This window comes from Emericellopsis cladophorae, assembly GCF_022114955.1.
Source record: "Emericellopsis cladophorae strain MUM 19.33 chromosome Unknown NODE_51_length_166314_cov_118_033994, whole genome shotgun sequence".
Lineage (NCBI taxonomy): Eukaryota > Fungi > Ascomycota > Sordariomycetes > Hypocreales > Bionectriaceae > Emericellopsis > Emericellopsis cladophorae.
The window spans coordinates 74,610-90,811 of NW_026250976.1; the positions used below are offsets into that span (position 1 = coordinate 74,610).

At 57.1% G+C, this 16,202-nt stretch overlaps 5 protein-coding genes across 5 annotated transcripts; 2 read left to right on the top strand and 3 right to left on the bottom strand.

Moving 5' to 3' along the window:
* Positions 1-1,905: 1,905 nt before the first annotated feature.
* J7T54_000320 (uncharacterized protein) lies at positions 1,906-2,952 on the top strand (the record flags this gene model as incomplete). Its single annotated transcript, XM_051508912.1, has 1 exon — positions 1,906-2,952. The coding sequence occupies one exon, from the start codon at positions 1,906-1,908 to the stop codon at positions 2,950-2,952; it is 1,047 nt and encodes a 348-aa protein (XP_051360030.1).
* A 924-nt stretch (positions 2,953-3,876) lies between these two features.
* On the bottom strand, positions 3,877-6,096 carry J7T54_000321 (uncharacterized protein; the record flags this gene model as incomplete). The annotated part of the gene is made up of 2 exons (XM_051508913.1): positions 3,877-4,298; positions 4,365-6,096. 2 exons carry the CDS (start codon positions 6,094-6,096, stop codon positions 3,877-3,879), a joined length of 2,154 nt encoding a protein of 717 aa, XP_051360031.1.
* Positions 6,097-6,545: 449 nt separating this feature from the next.
* On the bottom strand, positions 6,546-8,411 carry J7T54_000322 (putative lipase-like protein; the record flags this gene model as incomplete). Its single annotated transcript, XM_051508914.1, has 1 exon — positions 6,546-8,411. The coding sequence occupies one exon, from the start codon at positions 8,409-8,411 to the stop codon at positions 6,546-6,548; it is 1,866 nt and encodes a 621-aa protein (XP_051360032.1).
* A 630-nt stretch (positions 8,412-9,041) lies between these two features.
* On the top strand, positions 9,042-10,879 carry J7T54_000323 (FACT complex subunit-like protein; the record flags this gene model as incomplete). Its single annotated transcript, XM_051508915.1, has 3 exons — positions 9,042-9,052; positions 9,118-10,221; positions 10,273-10,879. 3 exons carry the CDS (start codon positions 9,042-9,044, stop codon positions 10,877-10,879), a joined length of 1,722 nt encoding a protein of 573 aa, XP_051360033.1.
* A 740-nt stretch (positions 10,880-11,619) lies between these two features.
* Positions 11,620-14,196, bottom strand: J7T54_000324 (uncharacterized protein; the record flags this gene model as incomplete). The annotated part of the gene is made up of 1 exon (XM_051508916.1): positions 11,620-14,196. One exon carries the CDS (start codon positions 14,194-14,196, stop codon positions 11,620-11,622), a length of 2,577 nt encoding a protein of 858 aa, XP_051360034.1.
* Positions 14,197-16,202: the final 2,006 nt, after the last annotated feature.

The following is a 16,202-nucleotide window of genomic DNA, read 5'->3' on the forward strand; positions in this document are numbered from 1 at the left end:
CGACCACCTGCGACCGCAGAGTCGTTGGGCGGACAGGCGGTGTTGTTGGTGTTTCAGGAACCTGCTCGCTCTTTGCGCAGAGACCAAGCAGCAGTCGGTGTGTTGGAGCGGCTTGACGCAGCATTAACAGCCAGCCACCACCAGATCGCACGCGTCTGTTAGTGTCAGCTCCGGCGCTCTCACAGCCAGTCCGTGTAAGCGCCCAGGGACTCACTCCAGCCAGTCCTCCAAGCATCGACAGCCAACGAGCAGCACGCATCGCTTGCGTTGGGCGCTTCGAGAGGACGAGAGGGTCCAGAAACAGAAACGAAAGCGGAAACCCCATGTTTGGTTAATCATTGAGTTTCTAGAAACGTGGTGTCTCTGTTTCATCCTTCACCATGGATCCCTCGACCACGCTCGTCGCCTTTTTATTGTGAGCATCTCTCTTTCTTTGCTTCTCAACACCCCGAGTTCTTCTCTTCGTTTCTCGAGTCCATTCCAGTCTTTCCTTTCTTCATCTCTCGCTGGCCGAGTTTCCCGGGTGCTTGTTCACTGCCACCCACTGTTTCCCACTTGTCTTGTCTGAGCCCACTGCGTGCTCCAATCCGAGTCCCTTGACTGAGGATTGCGCCTGCGACATCCCGCAATGGCCGTGACAATGACGACAAGGTGGAAAAGCATCCAAATGCACAGACAGGACAAGCATCACCTTAAGCACAAGCACGCTCATTCTGAGCCTCACCGTGTGTTGCCAAGTGCTTCAGCTTCATGGCCGGAGCCACCGGTGCTGTCATCAACTCGGTACGCATTTCATTCATTTCCCTTCAGCCTTACCTATTCTCATGGTCTCCATAATACGCTTTGCTATTCTTGTCCTTTATTTCCCGAAATTCCAAGAACCCTTGCCTGTCTCCTTCCGTCCACGTACCCTGGCCCTGGGCCATGACCGCATCAGTCATTTGCCCATCGGACTTCCCTGGATGCCCCTGGGTCAATCCATGATGTGTCACTCGAACGATTGACAGTATCATCTACCGTGCTGCGAGTGCGCGGCGAGCCAAGCCAGCGGGCTCGCTGTTGATTGCCAAAGACACAGATGCATGTGTCTTATTCTTGGGCCCCCGTCGCATCGCATGGGCACATGCCGGCATAAGCAGCAGATACTGGCCCTGGCGCCGAACGAGACAAGAGAAGAGCACGGTCGCAATATCACTGCCGTATCCACGCATAACAAACAGACAGCACAGCCCTCGAGTCTCAGTCTCACCGGCATTTTACCCCCCGCTTCTGCGCTTGCACGTCCGTTTCAGACTCGGATCAGGAGTCGAGTGACACGCAACCACGTTACCCTGCCTATCTGAGTGTGGCTTCTTGACTGCATCCGTGCCCGAATTGGCAACCTGCATTCCACCAGAGCTCCATGATTTCCAAGCCCAGTCAGACAAATCTGTAATTATTATAGACCATTCCAGACGCTGACACCGCGCGTGCAGACAGACACATCCTTCCGTCCAGTCGGTCAACCTCATTGGGTCCTGGGACAATTTCAGCACTGGCTACCCCATGGACCGCGATCATCGTCGCGGCAAGGGTCAGTGGAAGGGGTGCCATACTTTCCGGGACATTATATGTGACGAGGACCTGTCCAGAACCAGGGACGGGGGTCTGACTATGGGTAGCACGTATTACTACTATGTAAATCAACCCTTCCCCCCCATGATGAACATCCATCCTTGCTCAGCTCACCACGGCCTATTACTAACGGTTGCTTCCTCACAGTACGAAGTCGATGGCAATACGGAAACACACGATCCGAGCATGCCGTCAACCAGTGCTTGTCCTTACTTGCCTGGACAGACAGTCAACAGTCTCACTGTGCCCTCACAGCAAAACCTTCGTCAACGGAGTGCGTCACTCACATCAATGCGTATCACCGACTACCAGGCCCTCGACCCTGCCGCCAAGTTCCTCCCACCACAGCCCACGCTCACTTCACCTACGGATCCAGTTTCGTTGAGGAAAAAAACAGCACCCACCATGCTTCGCAACGCTGCCTCTAGTCGCTCGCTATCGCCTGCGCCAGCGTGGAAGAAGCTCTTCAGCAGCAAGGGCCGCGAGGATGACCGTGGACGGTCAAGGGATCGTGACGATCAGAGTGGGAGCTCGGCATTTACGGGCGAATGCGATCGAAGTGCTGGTTCGTCAAGGAGTCGGAACCGATCGATATCCCCAGAATCACTGCGACGCTTTCTGTCAGACGATCAACCAGGCTGGCCAGGCTCGAACCCAGGTGAGCGTCCGGCCTTGATCATACCGGAGGACATAGCGGAGGAGAACGAGGACGACGACAATTTCGCCACGTCTGCCGTCTCGGAGACGCAGCTGTACTACACAAGACTGTCGCCGCCGCCTGCTCAACGGCCAACATCCTCAGAGACTGTGCCTCTGACGGTCAAGAACCTGAGTTCTCTGACCCTCACAACGGAACGCCCGACGAGTCGACGACCGACGGCGGTCCATGCAGGCGATTCAACTGACCTAGCCGAACCTGCTTCCCAACCGCAGAGCAGCTACCTCACATCGGCCACATCCTCGGATCTGACCTCGCCTGAGTCGGCTGGCACTCCCGAGTCGGAGACTCTAACCTTTTACGACGACTCGGTGGATGACGACGACTGCACATTGACGTCTGCACACGAATCGCAAGCCCTGCCGATCCAGCAATTTCCCGCCCTTCGATCGCGCCTCACAGGCTACAGCCTACCTCGCGTCCACGAAGCGGAGGAGCCCCAGCAGCTTAAGCACCGGCCAACATTCGGGCGCAAGGACGGTCCGCGCCTCTTGGCACACGTCGACACGTCTCTCTATCCCACCTCCAACGCCCACTACCTCCCCACGCCCGCCGACACTGGTGTCGACGATTTCGTGGCCGAGATGGGCTGGATGGTCGACAGCATCGGCTCTCGATGATCAGTCATCGCCCGCTCCGCTATCTACACAGACATGCAACCACACTCACGTACACAACACATCACCACTCATTAATTCGCGTCGACGACTCTAGCGTGTTCGCCTCCAACGGCACACACCATACTCACTATCATACAAGACCCTGAAGCATCGAGACGGCGTTGGACGAAGGAACTTCTTTTCTTATTTATTCGTTTACATGGCGCTCTGGGATACGGGGCGCAGGCTGGCAAGGGTTCAATGATCTGCATTGCAAGGCAAATGGAAACGGGACCCAATGACGGCGAGGAGAATATGTGGTTTATGAACAATCGGAGCTTGGGCCACTGGGTTGGCTTGGTTCTATAGCAGTAGAGATGCAGAGTTTTGTGCTCACAAAGCGTCCTCGCGGACTAGATAGACACAAAGTGAAATAGAAGACAGCCATGCAAACGGCATGAAAACATACGCCCTCAGCGCACGTACTTGAGCGCCAAGTGAGGCTTGATTCTATATTTTCAGTACCGTACTCACTCGACAAAGTCACTAGCGCTACTGTGTCTGGCTAGGCAATAACCCTGTTAAGAAGTGGTGCCCATATTGAGCAAGAATTCCAGCCTATAAGCGTTATAAAGCCCAATGGCCTCTCAAAATCGTTAAGAGATTCGTACCTTCGCACAGACCTATATCTATAGCACTAAAACATAGGCGGCTAGATTTTGTTCACCAGCGCTAGCGACTTTGTCGAGTCAGTACGGTACTATGACAACCAGGGGTATTATCTCCCAACATGCATATTGTAGCCCGTCTAATACTAATGTAACAATCGCTCCCATTGAACGCAAGAAACTCCACGGTAACAGACCTTTGCAGCACTTGCCGGTCTAAGTGTTATACAAATCTATCCCCCCCTCCCCCCCACACACACATTCGTCCGTTCGTCTCTTACACCTGAACACCCTGAGCATTGACTGGCGCGGAAGCCGGCTGGACAGACTCAACATGCTTGATTTGGTCCAGAGTCCCCACGGTGTCGGTTGTCTCCACCCCTTCCATGGGTTGCGCGGCTTGCCCGTGCGCACCGTTGACCTTGCTCTCCGTTGCCTGCTGCTGCTGCGCTTTCTTTTCCTCCATCTTTTGCTTCTCACTCTTAGCCGCGGGGTTCAGGAAGCGCTCCGGCACGCCCTTGGCCGCATACGTTCCGCTGCCGGCCCACGCACCCAGGGCGCCACTGAACTTGTAGTTGCCCCGTATGAGCCGGTGAATCTCGCGGTACGCATAGGCGTTGTAATAGGGTAGACCGGTCTTGGGGTCATGGTAGCGCGCCGGATGGTTGGTGATGGCGCACACTGGGGCGGCAGGTGGTTCTATTCTCGTCAGTAAGGGTCACCACATTGCTGGGGAATGGGGCATAGGAGGAGGTAAAGACGTACTGGCGAGCTTGGTCATTTTGCGACCAAACAGAATCTGCGTCTGTATGGACTTGTCCTTGATGGCATTCTCGTCAAAGTTCTGATAGATGATGGTGTTGCGCGTTGCCGTGGTAGTGGATTCCGGTGCTGGTTCTATTACCGTGGCCGTGGACGGCGGCTCAGGGGCTTCCGGTGGCGTGGCGCCCGTGCCATTTTCCGTGGGTGTGATGGGCTTGTCCACGGGTGGTGTGAGCTTGTCCTCAGGGGGCACGGGTCTATCCAGGGTGGCAACGGGCTGGAGGAGTGTATGATCCTGGGACGTCTCTTCCTGCGTGGGAGGCTCGGATGGCTGCGGTGTCGGTGCGGCCAATACAGAAGATTTTGGCGTGTCCGGATGGTTTGGAGGAGGGGCGCTGGGCGAGGGATCGACGCCTGCGGGCGCCGCCAGGACTGGCGCTGCTAGTACGGCTGACGCTTTGTTGTTGTTGCTGTTGTTGTTCTCTGATACCGCCGTGGTCGATGCTGGCTCTGGGACTGGAGCCGCCAACCCATTCGCCGCCGCCGCCGCCGGAGGAGGAGGCGACACCGCAGGCGGCTGTGCTAGCTGCGGCTCCATCACTTCTAGAGTCCCGTTTGCTTGATTTGAAGTCCCCTGCTCCTCCTTGACTGGCGTTGACACATCCCCGTTTTCGGATTTCGACGGAATCTCTTTCGGGAGTCCTGTGCCATTTGTAACCGGGGTCGGACCGCTGCCATTTGGTTTCGCCTTGTCCTTGTCCTTGTCCTTGGGCTTCCGCTCCTTTCTTTTCGGCTTCTCCTCCATAACAACATAGCTCGTCAGGCCACCGTCTTTCCACGCCCTCGTGCCGCTCCAAAAGGTGATGACGGGCCCTTTCAATGTTCGGTTGTTGAGTGCGGCCAGCTTGGCCTTTCGCTCGTCCTCGCGCGACTTTTCTGCCTCCTCCCACCGATTGAGGCTCTTTGCGTTCCGCTTCTCCACCAGCGCCGCCTCGCGGAGCCTCTCTTCCTGCGTCATTGGCGGCTTCTTCATGGCCTCGGCTTTGGCGGCCTTTTTGGCCATGTGCTCCATCTGCTTGAGGCGTCGCGCCTCGCGCTCCTCCATCTGCGCGTGCAGCTGCTCTTTGGACATGCGGGTCGTGGAGCGGGAGGAGGCGCGCGTGGGCAAGTCGGACGTCGTGGGCAGCCACGATGTCCGCTCCGACTTCTTCTTCGGACGTGGCGCGGGCGGCGGGACGACCTGTCGCTGCGGGGTCGCGTCGACGCGGACCTTTTTCCGGAATCTCGAGGGGATGGCGTCTGTGGCCTTGCGTTTCCGCGCGGCGGCGCGTTGTGCCTTTTCCTTGCGTTCCAGCTCCTTCTCGCCCTCGAGCTCGTCGACCTGGGCGCCGTTCTTGTCGTCCTCGTCCTCGTCCGAGGAAGAGTCCATGTGCACGTCAGACGCGTCGTCGCCCACCTCGCTGAAGCCTTGGTCATCGTCGTCCTCAGCGAAGAGGAGCTCCAGGTCCGAGTCGGGTTCCTCGTTGGCGAGCATGGACTTCATTCTGTTGCCCGCGGTGGAGCGTCGTTTTCGACCCGTGGCGAGCCATTCTGTCGCTTGGTCCGACGCGGGCGTCTCGACGTCGCTCGAAGACGTGTCGCTATCGCTTGCGGCATCCTTGGATCGTTCGCGACTGGTGGTGGTGAAGTGGGCATCGTCCCTTTCGGCAGGTGTGGGTTCCGCGTCGGCGGACATTATGACCGATGAAAGTATGGAGACAGTAAGCTATACGGGAATAGGAAAAGGCATCGTTATTCGTCGCGCATCCAGCATGGTCGTGGCGTTTCGCTGTGGAACTCGTATGCAGGTAAAGGTAAGTGGTGATGTCGTGTGCTTGCAACTGGAGAAATTCGAAAGGTGGAAGAAATGAGAGAAGCGCGTCCAGTCACGTCCATCTGGACGCAACGCATTTGCACTACTGATTTTGGTGGGGTTGCAGGGTAGGTCACAATACACAGGGAACTTGGTCGCATCTGCCGACTCCCCCTACTCCGCAGACTAAGTTGAATGGATACTGCTGATGATATCATTACGAACGCTCTAATCTGATAAACCCAAATATGTACATGTACTATGCCTCGTTGTATTATGTGCATCCCATACTCCTTGTAACGCCTCATCCCTCGAGTCCATTTCTACACTCTTCACATCTCATCTTCAACATCATCTCGGTAAGCCGCCGCATCCTTGCAGAACCCAAGCCAATTGCGATGATGACAGCTAGTTGCAGTCGCAGTTGCAGGCTCATGGGTAGCCCTGGGCTGGGACGTTTCAGGCGCCGAGGTGATGGGCGGCATCCCCGTATTTCCCTTTGAAGGCGCTGTGGGTTCGACGCTATCCTTGCAGCCGCCGAACCAGCCAGGCGTCTCACACGTTGTCGAGCTCGGCTCCTGGGTCGTCGTCGTGGTTTCGGTACTCGTCGTCTTGTCATAACAGCCGAACCAGCCAGGCGTCTCGCACGTCGAGGTCGAGCTAGTCGATGATGTGGTTGTGACTGGCTGCGTGTTCGTCGACGTCTTGTCGAGACAGCCCCACCACCCGGGGGTTTCGCATGTCGACGTCCTTGTTCGTGTCCTCGTCGTGGTAGACGAGTGTGAGGTCGTCGTTGTCTCTGTGCCATTCGACTCGTAGAACTTCCACGGCCCACAGTCGCGACACTCTAGGGACGACTTACACTCGGGAACATTGTCGTACTTGAGGATCACATCGCTGATGACGGATCGGATGCGATGGGTTCCTATGCCCACTCTCCAACCCTTGTCAGTGACCACATCGTAGATGCACTCCTGTCCTGTGTGGCACATGGACTCCATTGCGTAGCCTGCGAAGGAGCAGGTGGCTGTGGCGCCATTGCAAGTTCCAATGTAGACCGGGTCGGCGGTGTGTCCAAAGTGATACACCCCCGTGTTCTTCCTCGTCTGAGGTGCCGAGACGTCAGCGCCTGGAGGCACCGGGAGACCAAGGCGCGAAGCGGGCAAGGCCTCGGGCACGGCCTCAAAGGTCACGACGGGCAGGCCGTACGTCAGCCCCAGTAGCGAACTGACAGCACCGCCCAGGGAGTGACCCGTCAACCAAATGTGCGAGTCGGGGTATCGCTCGGTGACATTCGAGTAGAGTTCTCGAGCTGCGGTGTAGTAGCGGTTCTCCTCCATGAGGGCTCCGACCACGCAGGTATTGTTGCATGAGTAGGTTCCCGTGGCGCAGTCGCATACCTGGTGCCACGTCCATTGGCCCTGTTGGCCGCAGCAGCAGCTGAAGAAGAGGTTGTCATTGACCTTGTCGTTGGTTGTTGTACCCTCGCCATCAAACACGGCCGTGGATGTGCCCTTTAGACCGATGACGACAGTCTCGTTCTTCTCATCCGCCCACACATGGCCGCGAAGCCCATCGCCTTCCCAGCCAAAATCATCGGTGCGGCCAAAGGGACCTCGAACGTCCTCCCAGTTACCCTCGCCTTCCTTCTCCACGTAGGCGTTGGCTGCCATATAAGCCATGCTCAGCACCGTGGCCTTGTCGGTGATGTCTGGCGTCGGCAAATCATCCATCGTCCAGGCAGACGTGCCGAGCACCGCTGCCGCGCCTGTGCGTCTCGCCTCGGCCACCATGGGGTCAACCACTGATGGACGCCGGTCTCGGAGTCGCTCAATCGTCTCGGCTCGACTCCGCGCCTTCAACTTGGTGAGATCGTGCTCTCCATAATCGTCTTCGGCAGCCAAGAACACACGCGACCCATCGTGGAGAATGTCCTTGGATCGGTGTAGAGAGGGATGTTTGTTGGTTCCGTGATGGTAGATGTGGCGTAGGGTGAACGTATGCTCGGATGGTATTATCGGTTCGGGATCTGACGGCAGGACAGGGCCTGGTGCGAATAATGTGTCGTCAACAAGTTGTGAGGTCGATGCGGTCACCGTAGTCGGTACAACCGCGAGGAACGACAAGAGAATTGCCGCCGTGACTCGACCAGCGGACGCGCATCGCCGGCCGAACGAGGCCTTCCTGTGCGACTCCATAGTGTGCGAAGCAGATCAACAGAGCAGTTGACGAGCGCAGATTATGGAGACGTGAAGGAGAAAACGACTGGACAAGATGACGAACGACGAAGTTGAGGAGGTTGCGAGAAGGGAGAGTTGGGTTGCTGCTATCAGGCAGTGAAGTGAAGTGAACCATGGACGCTGATGTTGTCATCGTTCGTTATCACGTTATCAGTTGGGTCCTCGCGGTATCGTGTGACGGCGACAGAACTGGGCTAGCTCGAGAGTTAGTGTTTTCGAGGAATCCTCGTGCCGCCACTAACGCATTGAGATAAATGACGGCAGCCTACCACGCACAGATACATCTGCCCCTCAGCGCATGTGACCCTCTGTGGCCTAGTCCCCGGCCTCCCTGTACCATGGGCTGGAGGCTGTGGCATCCGACGCGTCTCCAGGCTTGAGGGACCTACAGCAGCGCGATTGATCAACGTCCAGTCACTCCAGTCACGCCTCTTGCTAATTTTCGAGCTGTGTAATTCGACCTTTGCGCACCGCCATCAACCGCACCGACCTAGATTGCCGTCCTTCTCTGCGGCTACGAGGTCTTGCGCATTCCAGGACCAATCGACTTTTCCCTTCCTCCATTTCCTCCATCCATCAGTTGTCAGGATGGCTTCCATGTGAGCCCGCGCGCTGCCCCAGACAAACTAGCCTTGCGCCCGCCAGCAGCTAACCTTGATGACAGCGAGAGCTTCGATAACATTTACCTCGACCTCTCCAAGGAGAGCGGAAAGTGTCGATTTGCAGAGACCGGATTTGGCTGGAAGCCCGTGAGCGGCGGCGACACCTTCACCCTCGACCAGAGCAACATTGGCGGCGGCCACTGGAGTCGCGCCTCCAAAGGCTACGAGGTGCGCATCCTCCAGCGGAACTCGTCCACCATCATCCAGCTCGATGGCTTCGCCCAGGAGGACTATGAGCGCCTCGTCAAGATCTTCAAGAACTGGTACAGCGCGCCGCTCGAGAACAAGGAGCATGCCCTGCGCGGCTGGAACTGGGGCAAGGCCGAGTTCTCCAAGGCCGAGCTCATCTTCAACGTCCAGAACCGTCCCGCCTTCGAGGTCCCGTACACCGAAATTGGAAACACCAACCTGGCGGGTCGCAACGAGGTGGCCGTCGAGATGACGCTGCCCCTCAAGCCCGAGGACACGGGCACCAACGGCGCCCTGGGCGGCGCCCGGGGCAAGGGCAAGAAGGCCGGCGCCGGCCGGGACCAGCTCGTCGAGATGCGCTTCTATATCCCCGGCATGACCACCAAGAAGGAGACCGAGGGCGATGACGCCGCCAGCGACGCCGACGAGGCCGAGAAAAGCGCGGCCACCCTCTTCTACGACACCCTCATGGAGAAGGCCGACATTGGCGACACGGCCGGCGACGCCATTGCCACCTTCCTCGACGTACTGCACCTCACCCCCCGCGGCCGCTTCGACATCGACATGTACGAGTCGTCCTTCCGCCTGCGCGGAAAGACGTACGACTACAAGATCCAGTACGAGGCCATCAAGAAGTTCATGGTCCTCCCCAAGCCCGACGAGATGCACTGCATGCTCTGCATCGGCCTCGACCCGCCTCTGCGCCAGGGCCAGACCCGCTACCCCTTTGTCGTCATGCAGTTCAAAAAGGACGAGGAGGTCACCATTGACCTCAACCTCGAGGACGAGGAGCTTGAGGGCAAGTACAAGGACAAGCTCGTCTCTCACTACGAGGAGCCCCTGCACCACGTCATGGCCAAGATCTTCAGGGGCCTCGCCAACAAGAAGATCTCCTCCCCAGCCAAGGACTTTATCACGTACGTACACACCAAGACCTTTGCTTCAGCCGCCTGCTAACAAACACGCAGCCACCGCAACCAGTACGGCATCAAGTGCTCCATCAAGGCCTCCGAGGGCTTCCTTTACTGCCTCGAAAAGGCCTTCATGTTTGTGCCCAAGCCCGCCACCTACATTGCCTACGAGCAGACCGCCTCCATCACCTTCTCCCGCGTGTCGGGCGCCGTCTCGGCCCTGTCCACCTTTGACATCACCGTCAAGCTCAAGAACGGCGCCGGCTCCTCGCAGTTCAGCAACATCAATCGCGAGGACCTCAAGGCCCTCGAGGCCTTCTTCAAGCTCAAGGGCATCCGCGTCAAGAATGAGATTGACGAGGAGTCCAACATGCTCGCCGCCGCCATGCGGGAGCAGGCCATGGACGAGTCCGACGACGAGATTGTGGCCGCCAAGGCCGACCGCGGCTCCGCCGACGAGGACGAGGAGAGCGTCGACGAGGACTTTCAGGCCGACAGCGACAGCGACGTGGCCGAGGAGTACGACAGTGCCCACGATAGTAGCTCCGGGGACTCGGCCAGTGGCAGCGACCAGGGCGAGAGCGACGTGGAAGGCGACGAGATGGACGTCGATGACGGCGATGAGGAAGAGGAGCGACCAAAGAAGAAGTCGAAAACCGGTTAAGGCGCTCCCAGGGATTGGGGGGAGGTACCTAACTTACTGCTGATTAAGAGACACGGCGTTCCGGGAGGCTATTTAGTCGGGCGGGCATCATTGAGTACTTTGGCACCGGTCACATCATACTTCTTTTTTTTTTTTAAAAAAAGAAATTTTTCAATCGTTGAGCCTTTTCGCAGGGTTTAACCTTTTTTCAAGAATGTTCCAAGCGCCAAGCATCTTATGTCCGGTTCAGGAGAACGGAAAGTCAGAGAAGAGACATTGCACGTTGACACCAGACCACCACACGGAGAAAGAATCTTTATTTTTATTGTCTACTTTGTCATTGTCCATCATTCATCATGCTTGAAATCAAGTCTAAGCAGATCCATCCCTACAAACAAGAAGGAAACAAGGGCCCGTGTAATGAACCCATCCCGGGTTTCTGTCAATGGTGACGGGAGAAAGTTGCGCATCAGAAGCGGCGCGTCTGGTAGCAAAAGTCCGGAACGAATGCGTCATGTCGATGGTTGTGAATGCTTCCGTAAATGCGCCTGCTCAAACCCGACAAGAGTCTGTGAGCCCCTTCATGCATAGTTGGGGGGGCTTCTTGTGATGCCTTTCAACGAGAGGCTCGAGAACAAAAAGAGAGAAAGAAAAGAGTGTCCGCAGTCCCCTTCCCGTGAGGGCGGATCGTGATATGCCGTTCTATGGTGACATCGTGCGACTTTTTTGTGTGGTTGTTTTTGAGGTGTTGATGCGTTCCTCTAGATGTGCTCGCCGGTACCTTTGATGTGGGAGCGCGGAAACAGAGCGTATTGACCGACAGGTGGTGCGACCTGTGTGGACAGGCTCGACGTCCTCGCACGGGGCCGACGGGGCCTCACAGGCTCTTGCGCCTTCAAAGAGCTCATGTCCTCGCGCACTATCGACTCACTCGCGTGCGGCCGATGCATAGGCTTCCTTGCAAAATTGACGACTGGCATTGATGGCAGCTCAGGCACTGTATCCATGTTGATCTGGGGCGTGCACTCCTGATCAGTTGTATCATTTTCATCATCTTGCGCCTCAGCAAGCGTGTTTGCAGGCATCTGCTCGATATCGTTGGTTGTGCCAGCAGCCTTGTTGAGCGAATTGCTGCTGCTGCTCACAGTCAGACGAGTCATGGCCGTGAACGCCGAGTTGGCTGAGATATGACGATCGTCGGTCCGTATGCTGGACATGGTGTTGGTGGTGGAGGTGCTCGAGCGCTGCTGGTAGATCAGAGGAGACCTCGCCTCCACCGGCGAAACCTCGTCATGGTAAGGTCCGCGCAGAATCTCGTCGTCGTGATACTCGTATTTTTCAGCGAGCATTTGTTGATGGAAGTCCCCAGGGATAAGCAGGGAGGGGGAGAGGTCGAATCCATGCGATTCGTGGAAGCTCGATGCGTACGATACCGGGCGCACACCCTTTAGTTGAGACAAGCGGCTCCCCTTGTCTCCACGAGGAAGTGAAAAGTTGCTCGACACAATCAAGTGGCTGTGGGCAGCCTGTGTGTCCTGGCCCTTGAATTCGGACTGGTCCACTGCTTGGCTGACCGTCATCGCTAGCATGTCCTCCTCTGCCACAGCGGATAAGTTGCCGTGAACCTTCGGTGACGACGCTTCGGCTAGTCCACCATCAGCCAGGGCAAGCTGCACAGAAGGCTGCATTGGTGCTCGGGCACTGTCCATAGACGGACGATCCCACTGATAATCAAAATTGGCGTCCGCTTCATGCTCGTAGCAGTAGTCGATCGCATCTTCCCAGCTGCCACTGGTTGGCGAAGCTGGTGTTAGAGGGGCCTCTTCGCTTGCACCTGAAGCATCTACCCGAACCTTGACGTCGATGGTGATTGGGCCGAGTGTATCAGACTGGTTACTCATGGGCCGGGAGCGAGATCCGAAAGACCGAAGCGCGGGGACAGAGTGGCTGCCGCGGAGCGACGAGTTACTCGCGATGCTCAGTCTCGAGCGCCCAGCGACGCCGTTTTGCTCCTCTTCCTCGGGAACATCAGGTAGAGCCTTGTCAAAACTAGGCGAAAGCTGGGGGCAGGCGAGTGGCCATGCCGCGTCGTCAAGGGTAGTGATTGCGTGCGAAAATGGCCCGTCGCCCTCGACGCCAAACGCCTCGAAATCAGCTGATGGCATGCATCCATGCGCAGTCGCTGGCGATGGTGACGAGGCCTCTGGCTGTTCCGAGGGATCGAACGGCTGTGGCTTGCGGAAGCCCCCACTCGTTCGAGGGCGGTCGGCAGCCGCAGGACCGAATGCGCTAAAGCCTTCTGGTGCCAGGGATTGGCGGCTCGAAAGGCGAGGTGGTGGCACGGGTGCAAAGCCGGTTGGCTCTGTGCCGCCAAAGTCGGTAGGGGAATGAGATCCGAGCAGCTGGGAAGCTCGCGGTGGATTGGTGCGAAGCTGATCCGAAGACTTGGCCGACCTTATAGCATGGTACGAGCCAGAAACAGGCGCAGTGTGACGAGGCGCGAACGGAGGGCGAGATGGCGGGGCGGCCAACGGGGCGTCATCAAAGTCGCCCTGGATAGAGTCGATGGATGCATTGTGGAAATGGTGCAGATCCTGAGCCTTGATCTTCAGTGCACCGGGTTCCGCGGTGGTGTCCCCGCGACTCCCGCTGTGCAGGGCGGGCAGTTCGTGTCGATTCGTGTGGGTGACATGCTGGAAGTTGAAAGGTCCCGAAATCTGCAGTCTCTTCTGTGCTGTGTCGTCACGCGAAGGTTTGCGCCTAGCGAAGATGGTCGGAATGAGCGAGTCCTTGGAGAAGGGTTCCGCACTCGTTTCGGCAGAGTACATTGAGCTGTTGGACGAGCTGTGAGAGCTGCTGGCGCGCTTGTACTTGTTGTTTGCGTGGTTGCCCCGCTGGAACAAATTGCGTCCCAGAATTTGGACACTTTCCCTCGAGGTGCGCTGCTCCGAAGGCGCGCCGCTCGAGTTGGATCGGCTTGACGGGTTGCGACTGAGCGACATGTTCTCGAAAGAGTGCTCCCAAGGTGATCGTTCTGTTGCATGCCAAGGTGAGGAGCCTGCCGATTGCTGTCGTTGCACCCGGGGACGGTTCAAATAAGAAGCCCTTTTCATCTGCTTGCTCAGTTGGCGAAGCCTTTCAGGAGAAGGCGGACCCTCCATGGCTGGCTCCATGTAGTCGAGGTCTGGGGTAGCATGAGAATCTGACCTAGCAAAATCGCTGTTCTCTCGAGTCAAGGAGGGCACCGATAGTGAGGTCTTCAGGGCGTCTCTGCTGCGGGTGCGGCGAGCCCGCCTAGAGCTTTGTTGCTCCTGTTGTTGGCCGTTGATCTGGGCCATGGTAGCGGTTACGACAGAGGGCGACGAGCAAACGTGCCCTCTGGTCTCATTGACAGCTCTCGCTCCAGATTGGGGTACGTTCCCGTGCCCGGATGAGCAGTCGAGTGCTTTCTCCTCCACAAAATCTGTTCAATTGGTCGCAGTGGTCTTTCGGAGACCCAATGCCAATGCTGGCAGATTGTAGCAACACAGAGCTCGCCTTCGTATGGCTTGCTGCCCGTCAGTCGTATATTGATGTGGGCCAGGCCAAGACGGAGTCCGGAGGATATGAGAAACCCAGAGAGCAGCGATTCGGTGTCAATTGGCAACTCGGGATCCTCAAGGGGAGAATTGGTCGTAGTGAGTGGTTCGTGGGGGTGAGAGGCGAGTACGTGGTATGTAGAAAGAAAGACGAGAGCTTCCCGAGCTGCAAAGGTACAACTACCAAACCAGGGTTGCTTGAAGAAGCAGGGCGTCTGCCGACTAGTCTATTGATGCATAAAAATGAGTGTGAGAGAGGGCGGGCAAAGAAGCAGAGAAGTAGAAGAACAAGATGACTCCGTTACCATGCAAAAGCAACAGGAGAAGGAGCGAGGCAACACTGACGTTTGCTGATGTGTACCAGAGAGTCGAGTAGCACAGACAGCAAAGGTAAGGTGAGGTAAGGCACGCAGCGCTGACGGCAAGGCAGTGATAATAAAAGGAATAATTTCGCTGTAATGAGAAGTGACAGATGGTGCCGACCGGGGAAAGACGCGCCATATGGGCACGGGCCCAACGGAGCAGGCAGGGGTCACGACTGGACCTTGAGGCCAGGGGCTAGCAGCCTACGTAGTAGCATCCGATCAGGGGAGGTCCTCGCGCGAGCATGAGAACAGGGGTCTGGTCCTTCAACACGCCAGGCCGCCACCAGGCGACTGGACCCTATTAATTAATACGGTAGCCTTGTTGGTCACGGTTGGTGACGGACTGGAGTGAGTGATTGATGTGGACTGCAGTCTGCAGCCTGCACTCTGCACTCTGCACTCTGCAGTCCAGTCGTCGGGGACGAGGGACATGAACTGGACTAGACTGGAGTTTGTTCCTGGCGGTGCCTGGTTCCTGCGCTAGATGATGCCCGATGGAGTAGCTGGGCCGAGAAGGGTTAAGCCTGTCTTGTCTGCCTCCTCAGGCGCAGCTGCGCTATCTGCACCACAGCACAGCAAGCACAGTACAGCGCCGCACCGCACCGCGCAAGCACAGTCTGTGTGTCCATTGTGTCGATTGCCTCTGATACTCACTTGCTTCTTGGTTGACCCCATCTTCCCCGAATCGCGAAACGCACGGTGGAGGAAATTGGTCGCTCTGTTTGTTCATATTTCTGGGGTTGGCTGGAGATCGTCGAAACGTCAAGAAGATTGAAACAAGGTGAGGAAACAACGGACGCGGCATGTGGTCGGCGAAAAGGCTTCGAATCGTTCTTCGTTAACACACTGACTGAGACACGTGGGGACTGCGTGCTTCCGACTACGTGTAGTACTGTGAAGCACAAACTGAACAAGCAATCGTGCTGCAGGGCTGGGGACAGCTACGTAGCCACCAAGTCAGAGAGCCCCTTCTCACGAGTCAATCCGACGCTCAGCTCAAATGTCATGAAACCCCACGCATAACCAATCGCAACACATCAGCAATGCTGCCAGCCCTTGAGACGACAGCTTGTCTCGCCGCCGTCCAGCAAGATGAACAGAAGAAATCCGTTTCTGAGTATCAACAATGCGCTGAGTGCTTTTACGGCTTGCCAGCACCGCACTCCACCCACTCCACTCCCCAGCATTCGCGAGCCTGGGTCCAGTCTCCAGGAACCCAAGCCCCGAAAAGAGGGCTCCCGGTTCCGCTCCGAGTGCGCCGTGGAACACTGACGAGAAACACGCCAGCCCGTCGCGTTGGACTGAGCGCAGTCAAGCTCGACGGACAAGGGGCAGTGGTAGCAGATCCATTGCTCCATCTCGCATGCGGCGTCGAGTGCTACGGTTGCATACAGGTACGTA